Below are 18,079 nucleotides of genomic sequence, written 5' to 3' on the forward strand. Positions count from 1 at the left end.
GTTTCACTGACTGGTTAGTTGTATTGATAATGTGTTTAATAATTGACCTTTTTGATTCAACCACAACATGAACGCATGATATCATTGAAAATAAAACAAATCACACACACACAAATAAATAATACGTTTATTATATAAATAATATCTTCATTGTTGACCTAATCAAACACATATATCTTGTGATTCAATCTATCACCAAATAGAGAATACACACTCGAATCAATCACAAACACACACACACCACTTAAACAACACATCTCGACCACCACTTTAATACGATACCACACATCAATCAGCATTATTTGTGTAGTGAGACATCGTTTTCCCTGTTTAATCAAAGAGATAAATAAAAAAAAATCTTATCTTATTTGGTTATCTTTTATTTTACAAAGAAATAGATCTAAATTAAATGTCTCAGTGTGTCATGAATTAATAAACAAATTTAATTGAAATGTGAGTGTAAACTACAAGCATTTGATGAATATATTTAAATATTACTATTATCAGTGTAACAATTCGTTCATTGTGATTGATTATCATTTATAATTATAATTGTCATTAATTACAATAAGTTGGTTGATGGATATAATCATCACGACGACGTTCATTTCACTATCTATTTATATATAGTTACTTACTTTTGTGTTAATATGTTTCGTTGTATTATAAATAATGAATGGTGAGATACATAATATTGTTAATAAATTCATAAAATCAGCATTTCATTGGAGATTGTATTTTTATTTATATTAATATTTAAATATACAATTAGTTGATACTGGTTGTTGTTACTTGTTATTGTGTTGTGTTTAGTTTTGTTTTAAATTAGGATATATATGTTGATTTGATTTCGATTGTTAACAATATTGCACTATATAAAGCAATATTCATTAGTTCGAAAAGATAAATGAAAAGAAAGGGTGAGGGGGTATAAGATACCAATATGTTACAACTCTCTCTTACTAGAAATTAACATCTAGCTTTTCAATTATTGGTGATGTTGATGATAATGATTGATGATGGTGTTTAGATGATTATAATAATAAAAAAAAAATAAAACTTAAAATTTTAGCTATATGTATGTAATATAAATATATATATATATATAAAATATAAATTGTTCCTATTGGTAAGAACTATATATTTAAACTGATGTTATTGTTGTTTTTGTTTTTTTTTTTTCAAATTGATTGATCATCATCATTGGTTGATGAAGATGTCGAATCATTCAATCCACTTTTGATTTTTGGAGAGAAACTAGAGTTGTTGTTCGAATTGTGATTGATACCGAGACGTAGAGGTGATCCATGTGATCCAGTACGACTGTGTTTTGCCTTTCTACGAGTGAGGTGAGGACTGCTGTTACTGCTGCTCGACGTCGATCCACTGTTGTTGTCGAGTGTGAATTCGGGTGGTGGCAACTCGCACGACTTTGAGATCGGTGACGATGTAGGTGTACTATTCTGACTGAGAGATCTTGCTCTATTCTTCTTTTTCTTTCCTTTCTTTGCCATCGATTTTGGACTATTCATTATATTGAAGGCATCGTATGAGAACAAAAGATCACCACTCTCTGACATGGTAACAGCGTCACCGGCGTTATTGCTCTTTGGATGCATGGGCGGTTTACCTGATTTACCGATTGCTCTCTCTGGAGTTGCTTCAGACGATTGAGATTCCAATGGTGGTGTTGTAATAATTGAAGGTGTTTCCTCTGTTAACTCGGAAGAAGAAGAAGATGGATCTGGATCTACATTTTTCTCTTCCACCTTTTCTTCAATTACCTCAGTGTCTGTTGTTGTTGTTGTTGTTGTTGTTTGTTCAACAGTTTCTACTTGATTGTCTTCAACTACTACTTCTACTTCCTCAACATTCTCTTTGGTTGTTGGCTCATCAACTTGTTCCTTGACTTCTTCAACTTGATTGACTTGCTCCTCTTTGATCTCTTCGACTACTACTACTTGTTCGTCAACATCCTCTTTGACTTGTGTAGTAACTTCAGTTGGTGGATTGGAATCGGTTGTTGCTGGTGTAGAACTGTTGGTATTTTCAGCCAGTAAGTCGGCAGCGGCAGCAGCTTGTTGCTCTTCCAATTTCTTTTGTTGTTCTTCCAACTTTCTTTGTTGCTCTTCGGATGCCAATTTTTGTGTTCTGACTTCACGTGGATCAATGAAAACCTTTGGTTTCGTAATCTTCCAGGAAATGAAAGCTGATCTAAACGCGGCAGACTCCTCACCGTCATTCTCTACTTGTACAGTGACACCATCTGGTCTTTCGTCTTCGGCAGTCTCCAAGTACTCTTGGGCAACCTTCATTGTCATCTCAAACTTGGCGTCGGTAGTCTTGGTTCCTCTCCATACATAGAGTGAGTTGTGACGATCGAGAATCAAATTCTCCTCGTGATTCAAATCGACCTGTGCAAATGGCTTTACTTCTTCGGCCTTGAAGATACCAGAGTTCTCAGTGCAGAGGAACAGCTTGTTCTTCTTTGGCTTCTCATCGGAGTCCAGCGATGGATAGTCTTGTTTGCCACCAATGATCTTCCAGAACGACTCTGGCTCTTCGCCCTCCTCAATCTCTCTGACACCGGCTTCAAACTCTGGTGGTAAGAAAGTGAAGAGATCCGACGCCAACTGTCTCTCTGCATCGTTACTGGCTTTACCATGCCACACTAAAATACATTTCTTTGGCAGAATGATTGTGAAGGAATCCAACGAACATAATCTCGATGCCGATATCTCTGACACCTGAGTTCCTCTAACATTACCCTCTTCACCTCTAATTTGGAACATCATTGGTTTTGCCAAAGATAATTCCTCCTATAAATAATAATAAAAGTTCAATTTCAATTGATTAATATATATTACTTGTTTGTTTTTCTAGTTAACTCTATTCTTACATTTAATACAATTGTCTCATTTCCAAATAGTTGAATAAATTCATATGGCTCTCTACCCTGTGCGACTCTGTACTCGATTGGATCGTCGGATTGAAGTGATTGCATCTTCTTTTGAATCTCTTTGAACAGTCCGAATTTGTAGGAGATGTACGCTCTGTTACTGCTGTAGCATCCTTCCCAGTAGAATATGGCAGACTTGATCGAGTTCTTTCCGTCTGGTTTGTAGATGAAATTGCACACGTACGATCGGTTCGAATAGAAGATTCCAAAGTCGTCTTCCTCCACCTTTTGCCACTGAGATTTCACATAGGACCAAACTAGCAGCTTACCCTTGCTGTCCTTGCTACCCAGGTGTATTTGGGCGACCTCCTTATCTTGGTGCATCTCCTTGACATTGAAGCTGAGTGCTTCTTTCTTCTTGCCGAGATTCAGGTACGACTGGATCGGTTTGCCTTCCTTCTCCTTCCAGGTGGCAAACTTTGAGCGGAATATACAACCCTCGGATCCATCATACTCTGCGGTGATCGCAGTGTTGGCAGGACGCTCAAACATGGTGAGGAATCGCTTTGCCAGAGTCATAGAGACTTCCTTCTCCTCGGTAGTGGACTTTTCACCCTGCCAGACATAGATCTCATGCTCACAATCGAAAATAAAACAACTGGTGGGGACAAACATCTCTTGTGTGATAACCTCCTCCTCGATTGGGATGACATTGAGTTTGCCATCGACCTTTCCAACTCTATATAAGAAATACTCTGGTTCTCTCTCGAGACCATCTTCATCCAGTAGCAAATCACTCGATTCCTTAGTAACCACCAATTTCGATCCTTTTGGAACACCAAGACACCAATTAAATGTTGGATGTTCTTCACCAAATTCTATGAAAAAAAAAAAAAAAAAAACAATCACAATTAATTAATTAATAATCAACTTAACTAGTATCTGATGTTTTATATTTTTAACATATATATCTAAACTTACCTAAGGGTTGTACAGCTCTTTGACATCCAATTTCAACTTTTAACTTTTGAGCCATTTGTATGGCTTTTGCTTTCTTTTGTGAGTGAATCTTGTCGGTTGACCATACAAACATATAACTATCACTCTGCATGATGAATGCATCATTCAAGTTCAATGACTTTGGTGAGAGTGGCACCGGAATATAATGATATGGCTCTTTCTTACCGGTAACTTGAATCAATTTAGCACCATGATGAATATTAATAGATGACACAACTGGTTGATCTTGTTGTTGTTGTTGTTGTTGTTCAGTTGTTGTCTCCTTTACTTCTGTAGTTGTTGTTGCTGTTGTAACTGGTACTGGTACATCATCTGTAATTGTTGGTACAACTTGTTCAGATTGATCTAGTTGTTGTTGATCTTCTTCTAGCTGTGTTGTTTCTGGAACTGATTGTTGTTCTACCTCTACCTCTACCTCTACCTCTACTTCGACTTCGACTTCTACTTCTACTTCTACTTGTTCTTGATTTGATTGTTGATTGTCAGAAGCAGCAACATCAGTTTGACTATTATTACATTGGTCATCATCACCATCGGTAGTTGTATTGTTAGCAGTGTCATCCGATGCATATACAGATAAACTAACAACAACATTTACATTGGTATTATCATCTATCTTTTGTACATCTGTTTGGTTCTCTTCTTCCTCTACTTCCTCCTCTTGATCAATCGCCAATGGTGAAGATTCTGTTGATGAAGTTTGCTCCACTAATTGGTCACCACTATTTTCATTATCTTCCAATTGATCGATCTGATCAACAACAACAACAGGTTGATCTTCTTGTTGTACAACTTCACTATCAATCTCCATTCTCTGACAATCAAAAGAAACCTTCCTTCTTTATTTCAAATAGAATTGATTTATTGATTGATTTGCTGATTGATATAATAATATATATCTAACTAATCTAAATATACAAATAAAAATAAAATACAAAAGTAATAGTAAAAATACAATTAATTGATGATAAGATAGTTGTTTTAATAAAAAAAAAACTAAAATTATACAATTCAATTTTAAAATACAATAATAATTATAACAAAATATAAATCAATGTATATAAAAATTGATATTTATATTGTTGATGTTGACTTTATATGTTATATATTAATAAATTTATTATCTTTTGATAAAAAGCAAAAAAAATGGGTTGGTTTTTATTAATAAAATCTTAACAACTTTAACCAACATTGTAAAAAAAATTCGAAAAAAAAAAAATATTATTCAAATAAAAGACTTTGTTTGTTGTGTGTCTGGTAACAACTATCATAGTAAAATTAAAGATTGTTTTGTCAATTTTAAATAATATATCTTTCTTTTTATTTTTTATTAAATCGAAAAAAAAAGTAGATGAGTTTGCTTTTAAAGTAAATAATTGATTGATATTAAAATTATATGTTACATATTAATAATATTTTCGATTATTATTTTTTTCATTTTTTTTAAAATTTTTTTTACTTTTTTTTTTTTTTTTTTTTTTTTTTGATTGTTTCAGCAGTGAGATCAGTAATCTAAATTAACAAAGTTATATAATATAGAGTAGAATACAATAGAATGTCATCTAATTTATTGGCTATCAAGACACTCAGACCAGCAATTGTCAGTGCATCATTGCCAGTTGCACAAAAAAGATGTTTGAAATTATATAGAAATGCACTTCGTTCAGTACCTGTCATCATTCAATACTACAATCTCTCATACAACGTCTCTGAAATGAAACAAAGAATCAGAGGTATGTTCTATGACACTCGATCGAGTAAAGAAAGATATCAATCATAAAACAAAACAATCAATAATTACAACAACTATTGTATTGGTTGTATTGTGTGATTGATATAAAGATATGATTTTTCTTTTTACTAATATTAATAATTTTTTATCAAATCAAAATATAATCAATCAAAATGTGATCACACCTACCTATATTTATATATATAATACAGCTGACTTTGAACAATATTCAAATATTACAGACAAGACTATTTTAGATCGTGTTGCTTTCATTGGTGAAACAGAACTCTTTGACGCAGTATCATTATTAAAGACTAGATCTCATGTTGTAAACTATTTCGAAGAACAAATCACACCAGCCAAGCAATTGTCTGAAGGTGAAGATCTATTAAAGAAGTTCTTTGCCAAGATTTAAATTATAAATAGTATTTTTATCGATAAAAATCAATAACAATAATAAATTTAATAAACAACAAACCAAACCATAATACAATAATCATAACATAATCAAAACAATATTTTTAAATACGAATCAAATCATTAAGGTTTCATGTGATATCATCTCACAGTTAACTTGACTCTAGTATATCAAATGAAAGAAAGAAAAAAGATAACCACAACTAATTAAAACTAAAATTACTTAATTCTATTAGTATAATTATTGTTGTTTATTAGACGTTAAGTTTTATCAATTTATAATTTTAATTTTGTTACAATCATTGTTATTGTCATGCGAGATTAGAAAAATTATTAGATATCAATTGCAATAATATGCTCTTGATCACACATTTTTATATTTTATATTATTTTATTTATTTTAATTTTTTTTCATATGACAGTCCGATGTGTTCGGCAACCAGTGTGTTGTCGTTATACAACTTGAAACTTGATATCATATCATTGATAAGTGTTTGACTTTAAATTGTGTTGGTGGGCTTCAATTTCAGGGTTTTAAAAAAATAAAATAAAAATAAAAATAAAATAAAAAAATAAAAGAGTTTTTATATATTTTTTTCAAAAAAAAGATCTTTATTGTTTTTTTTTTCAGTCAATTGTTTGATTATTTATATTTGTTTGTTAGTTTGTTTGTTATTACTACTATTTTTGCTATATATTATATAGATATTTGTATATTATTTTATTATTACTGATTAGACCAAATAATTAGAAAAAAGACATGGACCCACTAGATGAAATGAACAAGTCAGCACGTAGTGTACGTGTGTCGATTCATAATACAACAGCCAAGAAGTTGGTATTGAAATCACACCCACTCATCTCTGGTCAGTGGAAAGTACAACCACCCGATGTAATTGTACCAATGAGGTATGTATACATTGATTGCATTATAATTGTTGTTGTTGTTGTTAGTTGTCAATGTTTGCAGTTTGAACGACTCAAACAACAATTAAACACTAATAACAAGTGTTTTTTAAAAGAAAATTACTTACTGATTCAATTATGATAATTTAATTAAAAAATATAGTACAATTGAATTTGGAAGTGAATCTACAAATATTTTGGGTGGTACTGAAGCTGGTTCGATCTATGGCTTCGAAGGAGGTAATGACGATGGAGTTTTCGAGTTTTTCTGGAATAATCCTTATTTTGGAAAGAGAGGATTCCGTCGTCTTCCTCCAATTGGTTATGAATGTGACTTGAAGGATTTCGGTCAGAATAACGCTACATTGAGATTCACTATCAAAGAGATTGATAATGGTAAATTTTAAAACTGAATTATATAGATCTTTGAATTGTAATATATACTAATTTCTTTTAATATTATTTCTTTAGGATACCTTCGTGAGGTTGAAGACTTGGAAAAGGATATAAAGACATTGAGTACTGTTATCAATGAAACAGATGGAGCTATCAAGGGAATGGACAAGATGAAACAGGTTTATCAATCACAGAAGGATTTGAAGCAGGCTACTCTTGTTGAGAACAACGTCAAGGAGAAGACCAAACTTCTCGAGGAATTGAGACTGAAGCGTGAGAGTCTTCAGAATGAGATTACAAAGATCAAGCAACTCGAATCTGATCCAAAGTTCATGGAGCAGAATCTTAACAAGCTGCGTGAGAACATCGACAAGACCGTCAGAGATCGTAAGGCTATGGAGCACATGCGTGAAGTATACGAGAAGCAAAAGGATGTCAATTCGATTCAAGGTCTCGACAAGCAGATCGAAGTCAAGAAGAAAGAAACAGACACCCTCAGAAAGAAGGAGCAAAAGGTGATACAAAAAGTTATCGAATTGAAGAAGCAAATGGGAATCGGTGGCACCGGTGTTGTATTGCCAGCCAAGAAGCGTGTAGAGGCACTCTACCAATACGAGAAGTCGAGTGAGGATGAGATCTCTATCTCGCCAGGTGATATTATCGAGGTGATCCACGACGACAATGGTGAGTGGCTCGGTGGTCAGTTGAATGGACAGGCCGGATACTTCCCACGTTCCTTTGTCAAGTTCCTCGAGGACGAACCAGTCGCCGCTTTTGGTGCGCCAGCCGAGTCTGCACAGCAGGATGCCGCTGGTGGTGTCGCCACCGAGCAAGACTTTGCCGACCTCTATCCAAAGGCAAGAGTAATATTCGACCACACCGCAGCAGACGAAGGAGAACTCAATCTCAAAGTAGGTGACACCATTGCAGTCTACGCATGGGAAGACGACTACTGGTGGGAAGGTTTCATCGGTAGCAAATCCGGTTACTTCCCATGCAACAACGTAGAGTGGATCGAGCCAGAGCACGACGACACAGCCATTCACTCTGGAACCTATTCATACTACGAAACCACAGGTGAATCTGTTCCAGAGGAACACACCCAAACACCTGCACCAACTCCAGTTGTTGTTGCTCCACCAACCCCTGCACCAACTCCAGTTGTCGTCGCCCCAACCCCGGCACCAACTCCAACACCAACTCCAGCACCCGCTAAAGTACTACCAAAGAGAGAACTCCCAAGTGCACCAGCTCAAAAGCCAGCAGTTGTACATCATACTCCAGCACCAGCTGCTCCAACATCAGCCCCAACACCAGCACCAGTCGCACCAGTTCACCATACTCCAGTTGTACATCACACTCCAACACCAGCAACAGTTGCACCAGTTCACCATACTCCAACACCAACACCAGCTGTTTCAACACCAGTAGTTCAACAACAACCAACACCAGATACCAAGAAGTCACCAGCAGTAAGCACACCAACCGCATCTTCACCAACACTTTCATCAGCATCTACACCAGTATCAACAGCAGGATTCGACAAACTTCTTCAACCAATCATTCAAGAACTCACCAAACAACTGGTTGATGCTCACCAAAAAGAAACACAAGCACTTCAACAAAGAATTGCTCAGTTGGAAAAGGAAGTAAAAGAACTCCGTGAGTCCAAAGGATCTCCATCCATTCCATCCTCAAAGCCAGCCGGAACAGTCACATCATTCGCAACTGTTGTCTCAAAGGCTGCTCCTGTTGTTAAAAAATTGTAAAACTAAAAACTATCATTCAATATAATATTTAATATTACTTCAAATTTGATAAAATGTCCAAAAAAAATAAAATAAATAAATAAAAAATCAAATAAAATATATATATTATTATAATTTATTATCTAATTTATTATTATTAACTATTATTAAAAAAATTCTCCAAAAATTAAGAAGTTTTATCTAAATTTTTTTTAACACCCCCTTCACCTTCAACCACCACACAACCTATTTTTTAATTAATTATTTGAAAAAAAATCATTTTTTTATTTATTTTTAATTTTTTTTAACAACAGATTCTCATTAATAGGATAGATAATAATTAACAATTAGAATTCTAAAAATTTTACTTACTTAATTTATTTATTTGATAAACACTTTTTTTTATTACCCAATTATAATTTAATATTATATTTATTAACTATATAAATATATTTCAAAATGAACAAGGTAAGAATGATATACAAAAAGATAATGATAGTTTTATTACTAGCTGTAGAACAAATAACAATAACAACGGACTAGAATAGAATAGAATAGAAAATTAATTATTTATTTTTATTTTAGGATTTATTATCTGTATATGTATCAAACGTTTCCTTAAAGGCAACACCAAAGACTGTTTCTGATTTCTTTTCGTTCTGTGGAAAGATTACAGAGTTATCTTTGAGAGAGTAAGTTTTATAATAATAGGTTTAGATGTCAAAAAAGAAAAAAAAAAAAGGCTAATTATTCATTATTGATATTAATAGGGATTCTACAGGATCAGCTCAAGAAGCAGTTGTTGTTTTTGAATCAGAATCTGCTGCCAAGACAGCTTTATTATTAACAAATGCATTGATTGTTGATAAAGTTATTCAAGTCTTACAATACAACCCAACACAACACTTTTCACCATCACCATCTCAAACTATCGTCAACAACGATAATAACAACAATAGCATAGACAACACAAATTTAGAGCAAAACAATGTAGAGAACAACAATAACATCAACAACAATCCAGAGAATACAATTACCAACAGAGATCACCCAGTACCAGATTCTGAAAGAGTATGTTTATATTTAGATCAAATACTATCAAATAAGGAATTATAACACTTGAACGATATTAATACTCTCATTCATTCATTTCATTATAGACAAAAACATCTGTAATTGCAACAATGTTGGCCTCAGGTTATAATCTTAGTCAAGAAGCTGCCACCAAAGCAAGACAGATCGATGAGGAGCATATGATTTCTTTGAAGTTAAAGGTTGGAGCAGAGAGTATCAAGGCAACTGCTAATGAAATCGATAACAAGTTACACATCACAGAGAATGCTGTTGCTCTCAAGCAGAATATCTCTGATAATGCAACCGTAGTCAAGAATGTAGTTGTAGCACAAGCAAAGGCAGTCGACGAGAGATTCCAAATCTCTGGCATGTTCAAGAGTGCCACCGATTTGTTGTCACAACAAGTAAACTCGTTGGCCGCCAAGGCAAAGGAGAATGAAACCATTGCCAAGGGTGTCGAAGTCATGTCATCGATTGGATCCTCCATCAAACAGACCGGTGACAACATTTCAAACACCGTTGAGAAACAATTCAATCAGATTTCAGATGAAACCAAATCAATGATTGAAGAGAAGAAGAAGGAGAGAGAAGAGAACCCATCGGAGACTGATTCATTGCTTTCACAACAATCCAACCCATCAGATGAAGTACAACCAGCCGTAGAAGAAGAAAGTCAAATTTAAACTCAATAAACTTTAGGTGTCATATTTAAATTTAATATTAAAGATTATTGTTATTTATACATGTGTAAATAAATTTGAGCTAAATTAAAATAATTATAAGCTCAATAATCTATCTCTATAGATTTTTATTAGATTATTATATCTTTTATATATTAATATATCTATTTTTTTTGATGCTATCATTCTTTTTTAGAATCTTGGAATAACTAATTAAATAGAAATTATTAAAATAATATTGATTAATATAAAGATTAAAGCAATGATAAAGACTATATTTTTGTATAGTACTTACACTTAGTAGATTCCTAGGTGACATTGTTGAATCTTCAGTTTGTAGTGAATTATCTAAACTTCTTCTGATTGCACAAACTTTTTGAGATGTAGTACCATCTATTGAATCTTGTAGTACTCTTTTCATACTTTTAATGGTTGATTTTGGTGCTGCTGGTGGTTGTAGTTGTTGTTCCTGTAGTTGTTGACTTTGAAGTTGAATTTGTTCTTTAAATAGATTATTTATATTATTTGAACTACCATTACTAAAACTAATACTATTACTACTATTATTGAGATTGTTGTTATTATTATTATTGTTAATGATAAAATGTGCCGATGATTTAAGGCTAAGTGATGCCATAGGTGAATTATAATGATTCTCTTTATCCAACATTGGGAATTGATTTTTAGGTGATTGTGGTATTAATTGTATTACTCTATTTATATTTGGCTATATTAATATTGAATCGAATTGAATTGATTAAATAGTTAGTTAGTTTATTATCTATCTATTTAGAGTTTTTTTCATTTATATATATATATATTAATACAATTCAACTTACATTTAATTTTCTTTCATTTACTATATTTTTAATTTGATCAATCTTTAATAGATCATCTAATGTTATACGCTCAGAGATATTAGACTTCATCATTGCCAAGATGCAGTTGTAGAGGGTATTAGAGTATTTGTTTGGCTCTAGAAATTCGGTTGCTCTGTCATCTCGTAGCTGTTCCCAGAGAGGACCGTTCGAAGGCATCTCTTTGCCTGTCACCATCTCGAAAAACGTTACACCAATCGAAAAGATATCGGATGGCATTCCAATCAGTTTTTTATCGTTGAGAAACTCGATCGCTAGATACCTGCTATCGCCTTCTATAAAATCAAAATATACATCGTCTTCGTCTATACTCAAATTGTTACTATCTCTACTGGTGTTCATATCGTAGCTATTGTTTAGTTGTTGTTGTTGTTGTGAGGTTGAGTCTTGTTCTTCGTTTAGTTGTTGTTGTTGCTGTTGCTGTTGCTGCTGTAGTTGTATTGCCATTCCGAAATCACCAATCTTTAATGTGCCGGTTGCCGAAATGAATAAGTTATCTGGTTTTATATCTAAATGTAACATGGATGCCTGATGTATATGTTGGACACCCAGTAGACAATCCACCAGAAAATTCCATATCAAATCTTCGTGGAGGTAGGTCGAGTACTCCAGTATGTCTTTGAGAGTGCCACGCTCGCACAGCTCACTCTGAATGTAGAGAATGCCAGACTGCTCCCAGCTGTTGTAGTATTGCACAATGTTTGGGTGCGGTGATAACACGGTTGCATTCTTGACTTCGAGGATGGCGCGATCACGCTCTTGATATCCACGAAATGGATGACGCGCCTGTTTGATCGCATACAGTTGATTGTCTTGCTTAGAGCGACTCTTGTAGACGTCGGAGAACGATCCACTTCCGAGACGCGCAACAATCTCAAAGTTCAAATCGAATGCCGACGCTTCGCTGGGCTGCTGCGGTACTAACAACGGTCGTTCGCTCGACATGTAGTGAGCGACGGTTTGATTCGAGTTGATCGAGATGTTTCGCGATGCCGGCGTTGACTTTAGTGGTGGTGAAGGACAGCGAGGTGTGTTGTAGTTGGCTTTCTTCTTCTCGCTGAACAGCTGCTGTTCGAAAACAAACTGTTCCGGTGTTGGTCTTGAGCCACTCGACAACGGTGTCATCATGTGCGATGGTACCACCGGTGTAAACATAACATCTTCAGAGAATGTTGTATTCTTTTTCTTTTTCACTGTGGTGGCAGCAGCTTGTGTTTTTAGTTTCGAAACTGGTGTCGATGGTGGAGATAGACCACTCATTCTCTCTCTTTCTTTATTTCCTGATTGATTGATCTATTTATATGCGATATAATATATATATATATATTTATAAAATATTTAATTGTGTAATTTTTTTTAAAGAAAACTGATCAAACTGAAAAAGGTTAACTAAAATGATTATTAAGGTGGGTATATAATATTGAAAATTATAGAGTGAATATTAAGAAACTTTAAAAATAATAATAGTAAAGCTTAAGTCTTTTTCTTTGCTAATAACAGAAAATATATTTTTAAAAATGTGAGATGCAAAATACTATGCAAAAAAAAAAAAGTGGGTAGTCATTAGAAAAAAAACAAAAAAAAAGGTGGGTTGATCTTAGTGAAAATTCAGCGCAAAATTGTAGCGGATTTTTGTTATATCACTACTGATGATTTTCTTTATGACTGGTCAATCCTTTAATTTTTATATTTTAATCATTTTGGTAAAACTCAGGTTCTATTCTAATATACTCTAACATGTATTAATATTCTATTGTTTTATTATTGGTGTGATAAATTATCTTGTATCGGTCGTCCTATATTTATAAAAAATATTGACAACTTTATATATTTGGTCAAAATCATGACCTAAGGTGTTTTCCAGGTTTTATCTTAATCTCCAACAAATCTTTCTAGAAACAATCTTTTTCTCATTATTTGAATCAATTTCCATTTATATATAGTTGTAACTAAACTTCTCTTGTGTATTTGTTTAGATTTATTAATTATATTTTTTTAAAATATAATTTTTGAAGATTAAATTCATTTTATATTATTACAAGTAGATAATTTCTACTTGTCACTGCATTCAAACACATAAAAATAATATCAAGATTTTGGTGAAAATTTAATTAAAACAGGTAATAACAAGTACATTAATAATTATTATTAGATTTATTTAATTATTTTCAGTTGTATTTGTTGTTGTATCTGTTGGTTTTGGATCGTTTTCTTTCATTTCGGGGTGCATAGAGGGCATTTTGTTCTCGATGGAGTAGATTAAATCTCTGATTTCGCTGTTCTTTGGTTTGATTTGTTCTTCAATGGTTTTGAGTGATTGCAGTAGTTTGTCTCTGTCATCAGCTGACATTGTTCGGTATATTACAGATGATTTGTGTGCGGTTGCCGCGCAGAAGTACTCTTGGTCCTCTGTGAGTTTCGCAATGTAGAATGCCTCGTCGAATGCCTCCATCGCGATGCTCACCACCTCTGGGTCTTTGCCAGAGATGAGAGGATTCGCCAGCGAGCCAAGGTAGATTGCCAGCTTGAAGAGCGCTGCTTTGTGCACACGAATGAATTGGTCGCGTTGGAACGCCGACTGCTCTTTCAACCAGAGATAGTGTTCCCAGCACTGGACGTGCAGCTTCATGTAGCGGTCGCCGTCTGCGTCCGATCCATCGAGTTGCTTCTCCTGCTGCACCGAGTAGATACGGTCGCGATCCTGGTAGATGTAGTTCAGTTTATTCAGATAGGCAGAGACGAGCGCCATCATCTTGGCGACCGATTTATCGCGGCTAACTGCGCGTTCGATGATTTCAATCTCGCGGTCAAATTGCTTGGTTCGCGAAAATATGTTGGTGAGAAGCTCGAGAATACGCGAGTCTAGATGCTTGTCGCCCAGTGCCACCGCAGAGGAGCGCGCCTTGAGCAGATCCTCGACGATCGAGTCGTAGAGGTCGGCTTCCACCGAGTTTGGCGACGATGCCAACTCACAGAATTGCGCAAAACCAAAGAACTCGGTAGTAAGAGCTTGTCCATGTTCCATACTGAGCTTATCGCTGAGTGCGCGTGCTTCGACCGCCTTTGACTTGAGCTCGGCTATCATCGATTTATAATTGGTAGCGGTTGGTGCTGTTTGTTTTATTGCATTTCTTAATGTCAATGATTGATTTAATAATTCTTTTAATCTTGTTTTATCTGTATCACTCATTGTTGTCGTTTTATATAATGAATGAATGAATGTTTCATAGATGTAATTTTTTTGTTTTAATTAAAAATAAATAAATATTTTTTTTTTCATTTTTTTTTTCATTTTTTCCAAATTTTTTTGAAGATCTTCCAGTGAATTAAATGTTAATCGATTTTAATGTGTGAGGAAAATTATTACTATTATATCAGATAATGTTGGAAGAAATACTTTTTCTAAACAAACTATAGTCATAATATAGTATTTGACTGTATAAATTTAATGATAAAATTGAATATGAAAATATATTAAAAGTTAAAAAATTAGGTTTGAAAGTGATCCAACGTTTGGAACATGTTTGATATTTTTAATTATCGGCTAAAAATTTTCATAACCCCACCCACACTTCTCTATTAATAACTATCATTTTTTCAATTCATATTTAAAACTTTATAAGAATACTAAATAATTTATAAGAATAAATTAAAAGATAGATGTTGTTATTGTGCTATTCATCATAGAGAATAGCAATCTATCAAATACCTATAGATTAATTTTGTACCAAATTTTTGTATTTATTGTAATATTAGTTAGATTTAGAGAAAAGAGAAGAGAAGTCTTACTTTAGAGCAAGATAGATAGATAGAGAAGGAAGAGGATAATTCAAATTTTACTCTTAAAATATATCAGTAGTAGTAGAAACAATCAATTAAATAATAGTACAATTGGTTGATATTTAAAAGTTAAAACAACATCAGCTTACCATAAGATATCACCTATCATTCAGAGTAGATGTTGTTATTGTTATATTATCATAATTCTTTTATATTTATAAAAATATAAATAAATCATATTAAAAATGAATAATCGATTGCTATCAAACGACCAATTAAGCTCCTCTCTTGTACTAAGTGATTCTTTGTCATCGGATTATGATGACATTAACAACAGCAGCAGTGGTTATGGAAAATCTAAAAAGAGTGTATGTATATTATATTAACAAATGTTATTTATCTCATCTAAGATTCAGTAACTTTATTCAATACATTACTAAAAATGTGCATTAACAACGATGATAATAATAATAAATAATAAGAAAATAATAACACAACCACCTACTCACACATTATAATCAATCAAACACCAATTAACCAAAGTGTGGTGGTACCTTTTTCTAAAATAATACATCCTATCTAAAATTTCAAATCGATACACTGTATATATGTTTTTATTAGTATACTTTTTTTTTTTTGGTTATGATTTCAATCATACAACTCGTTCACTATAAATATTAATGATATTGTAAATGTCTGAACAACTCATAATTAATAATTTTTAACATCACAGTGTAATTATATTCATAATTATTGTTTTCAAACAAAATCAAATAATTAAATTTAAGTTGTATAATTGGTAAATACATTCCAATTATTTTTATTATAAAATTATAATATTTCTTCGGAATTATTTATTTTAAAGAAAAGCAAAAAGGAAATTTCTTATTGTAAGTTAAGCTATAGCAAAATTTAATTGGATAATAAAAATTTATAATTATATCAAATATTTGGGAATTTTGATCAATTTCCATCATCGGAATCCACTTTACAATCAAATAAAATTTGTTTTCCATATGAATTTTTATTATTTCCAAAATTTTTTAATTCCATCAAAAAAATTACATAATTTATAGTATTGGATGAATAATTGCTATTATCATAAAAGATACAATATAAATCTATGAATTCACACCTCAATACCTCTCACAATCAAACCTAAATATATTTGTGGTGTCGGTTTTTAATTACTATCGCATTTATATATTTCGGATTAAAATCAATTTACTTTGGTTTAGTTATTTACAGTCGTATCATTACTGACAATTTGACTTATTAAGATGTGTATGTAGATTCAATTTTACCATCTACATTGAATTAGTACTATACTCTCACTCTCTTCTCTGCATTCTCAATTAACTATCATATGATAAAATCAATCTCAAAATGATTATATAACGATTAATATATAAAATATATATTATCCTATCCTTCTATAATTGACATTCAAGTTTTAGTTGTACCAATCAAACCAATGTAAATCGAATACATCATCAAAACACACAACAGCTAACCACCTTATAAATATAGAGGTTGTACATACCAAATTCACATTCTTTCAGCATTAGATTTTAAATTGAAAAACTTCCATATAAAGTATTTGATGTTCTGAACGACCAATCACATTGAAATAATTCGAATACCACAACACTCTTTCCACACCCCACCAATACCACAACTACAAAACCAACTTTTATTGTTTTTATTCTCATTGTGTGTGCCTGTGAAATTAGGGACGGTTTAAAAATCAAAAACAAACCCACAAATTTATATCTATTTTACAAATATTTTATTTTACCACCTCTCTGTATACTGGAAATATTATATTTACATATGTTTAAAATTAATTCATTCCCTTCTATGGTGAGAGTATCCATCTATGTGAAATTGCAAAAAACAAGCAATCCAACCAACCAACGAGTTAGCTAGTTGGTTATAGCACCAGAATTTAATATCGATGGTTTAATTTTATCAATGAAATTTAAATTTTTGTTTCCACATTTTTAAATATTGTGTATGTTACATATGCAATTTAATTTGAAAATATTTTCAGAGTTTAAATGCCAGTGAGGAGTTCGATTGATATTTTTTTGTACGTTTTCTATTTTTAATGTAAAATGGTAGACTGACTGGTGCACCAAATTTAAATTTTGATATGATTCGATTAAGAATATAAATTAATAGAAGTGCACTCTCTCTCTCTTTGTTTAATATTAATTAACACACTCCAATACCAACATTAAAATACAACAAAAATAGCAATTAAGATCATTAAACAAGTAAATCTACAATTTTTTTATTGAACCCTTTTTTATTTTTTAAATTTATTATACCAATTTTGGTTGATTTTAGAGTATTATCATAATAATCACTATAATATTTTCTTCAAAGAGAAATAACAATAATAACAACAATAATAGTATTTCCAACTAAAAGCTATCATTAACCAACCAGAAATATTTATTTATTTCATCGAAAAATAATTCTCTTTATTTACTGTTACATTTTGGCAGTTGTATTATTTGTTTTTTCAAATTGTTCTCCTCCAT

The 18,079-nt window shown here is 32.5% G+C and overlaps 8 protein-coding genes across 8 annotated transcripts; 5 read left to right on the forward strand and 3 right to left on the reverse strand.

The window, feature by feature from the left end:
* Positions 1-1,181: 1,181 nt before the first annotated feature.
* Positions 1,182-4,730, reverse strand: gnrA (gelsolin-related protein; the record flags this gene model as incomplete). The annotated part of the gene is made up of 3 exons (XM_020571418.1): positions 1,182-2,819; positions 2,900-3,777; positions 3,881-4,730. The coding sequence occupies 3 exons, from the start codon at positions 4,728-4,730 to the stop codon at positions 1,182-1,184; spliced, it is 3,366 nt and encodes a 1,121-aa protein (XP_020438692.1).
* A 744-nt stretch (positions 4,731-5,474) lies between these two features.
* ndufa6 (NADH dehydrogenase ubiquinone 1 alpha subcomplex subunit 6) lies at positions 5,475-6,066 on the forward strand (the record flags this gene model as incomplete). The annotated part of the gene is made up of 2 exons (XM_020571419.1): positions 5,475-5,652; positions 5,864-6,066. The coding sequence occupies 2 exons, from the start codon at positions 5,475-5,477 to the stop codon at positions 6,064-6,066; spliced, it is 381 nt and encodes a 126-aa protein (XP_020438693.1).
* Positions 6,067-6,828: 762 nt separating this feature from the next.
* On the forward strand, positions 6,829-9,451 carry PPL_00390 (uncharacterized protein; the record flags this gene model as incomplete). Its single annotated transcript, XM_020571420.1, has 4 exons — positions 6,829-6,977; positions 7,138-7,370; positions 7,446-9,135; positions 9,433-9,451. The coding sequence occupies 4 exons, from the start codon at positions 6,829-6,831 to the stop codon at positions 9,449-9,451; spliced, it is 2,091 nt and encodes a 696-aa protein (XP_020438694.1).
* A 126-nt stretch (positions 9,452-9,577) lies between these two features.
* On the forward strand, positions 9,578-10,875 carry PPL_00391 (RNA-binding region RNP-1 domain-containing protein; the record flags this gene model as incomplete). Its single annotated transcript, XM_020571421.1, has 4 exons — positions 9,578-9,586; positions 9,704-9,810; positions 9,889-10,189; positions 10,279-10,875. 4 exons carry the CDS (start codon positions 9,578-9,580, stop codon positions 10,873-10,875), a joined length of 1,014 nt encoding a protein of 337 aa, XP_020438695.1.
* A 179-nt stretch (positions 10,876-11,054) lies between these two features.
* Positions 11,055-12,272, reverse strand: PPL_00392 (putative protein tyrosine kinase; the record flags this gene model as incomplete). The annotated part of the gene is made up of 3 exons (XM_020571422.1): positions 11,055-11,081; positions 11,168-11,599; positions 11,712-12,272. The coding sequence occupies 3 exons, from the start codon at positions 12,270-12,272 to the stop codon at positions 11,055-11,057; spliced, it is 1,020 nt and encodes a 339-aa protein (XP_020438696.1).
* A 604-nt stretch (positions 12,273-12,876) lies between these two features.
* On the forward strand, positions 12,877-13,038 carry PPL_00393 (uncharacterized protein; the record flags this gene model as incomplete). Its single annotated transcript, XM_020571423.1, has 1 exon — positions 12,877-13,038. The coding sequence occupies one exon, from the start codon at positions 12,877-12,879 to the stop codon at positions 13,036-13,038; it is 162 nt and encodes a 53-aa protein (XP_020438697.1).
* A 1,051-nt stretch (positions 13,039-14,089) lies between these two features.
* PPL_00394 (uncharacterized protein) lies at positions 14,090-14,940 on the reverse strand (the record flags this gene model as incomplete). Its single annotated transcript, XM_020571424.1, has 2 exons — positions 14,090-14,451; positions 14,778-14,940. The coding sequence occupies 2 exons, from the start codon at positions 14,938-14,940 to the stop codon at positions 14,090-14,092; spliced, it is 525 nt and encodes a 174-aa protein (XP_020438698.1).
* Positions 14,941-15,775: 835 nt separating this feature from the next.
* On the forward strand, positions 15,776-17,963 carry PPL_00395 (uncharacterized protein; the record flags this gene model as incomplete). The annotated part of the gene is made up of 4 exons (XM_020571425.1): positions 15,776-15,898; positions 16,396-16,420; positions 17,790-17,809; positions 17,922-17,963. The coding sequence occupies 4 exons, from the start codon at positions 15,776-15,778 to the stop codon at positions 17,961-17,963; spliced, it is 210 nt and encodes a 69-aa protein (XP_020438699.1).
* Between the last annotated feature and the right edge of the window lie 116 nt (positions 17,964-18,079).

Source organism: Heterostelium album (assembly GCF_000004825.1).
Source record: "Heterostelium album PN500 unplaced genomic scaffold PPL_scaffold1, whole genome shotgun sequence".
Lineage (NCBI taxonomy): Eukaryota > Evosea > Eumycetozoa > Acytosteliales > Acytosteliaceae > Heterostelium > Heterostelium album.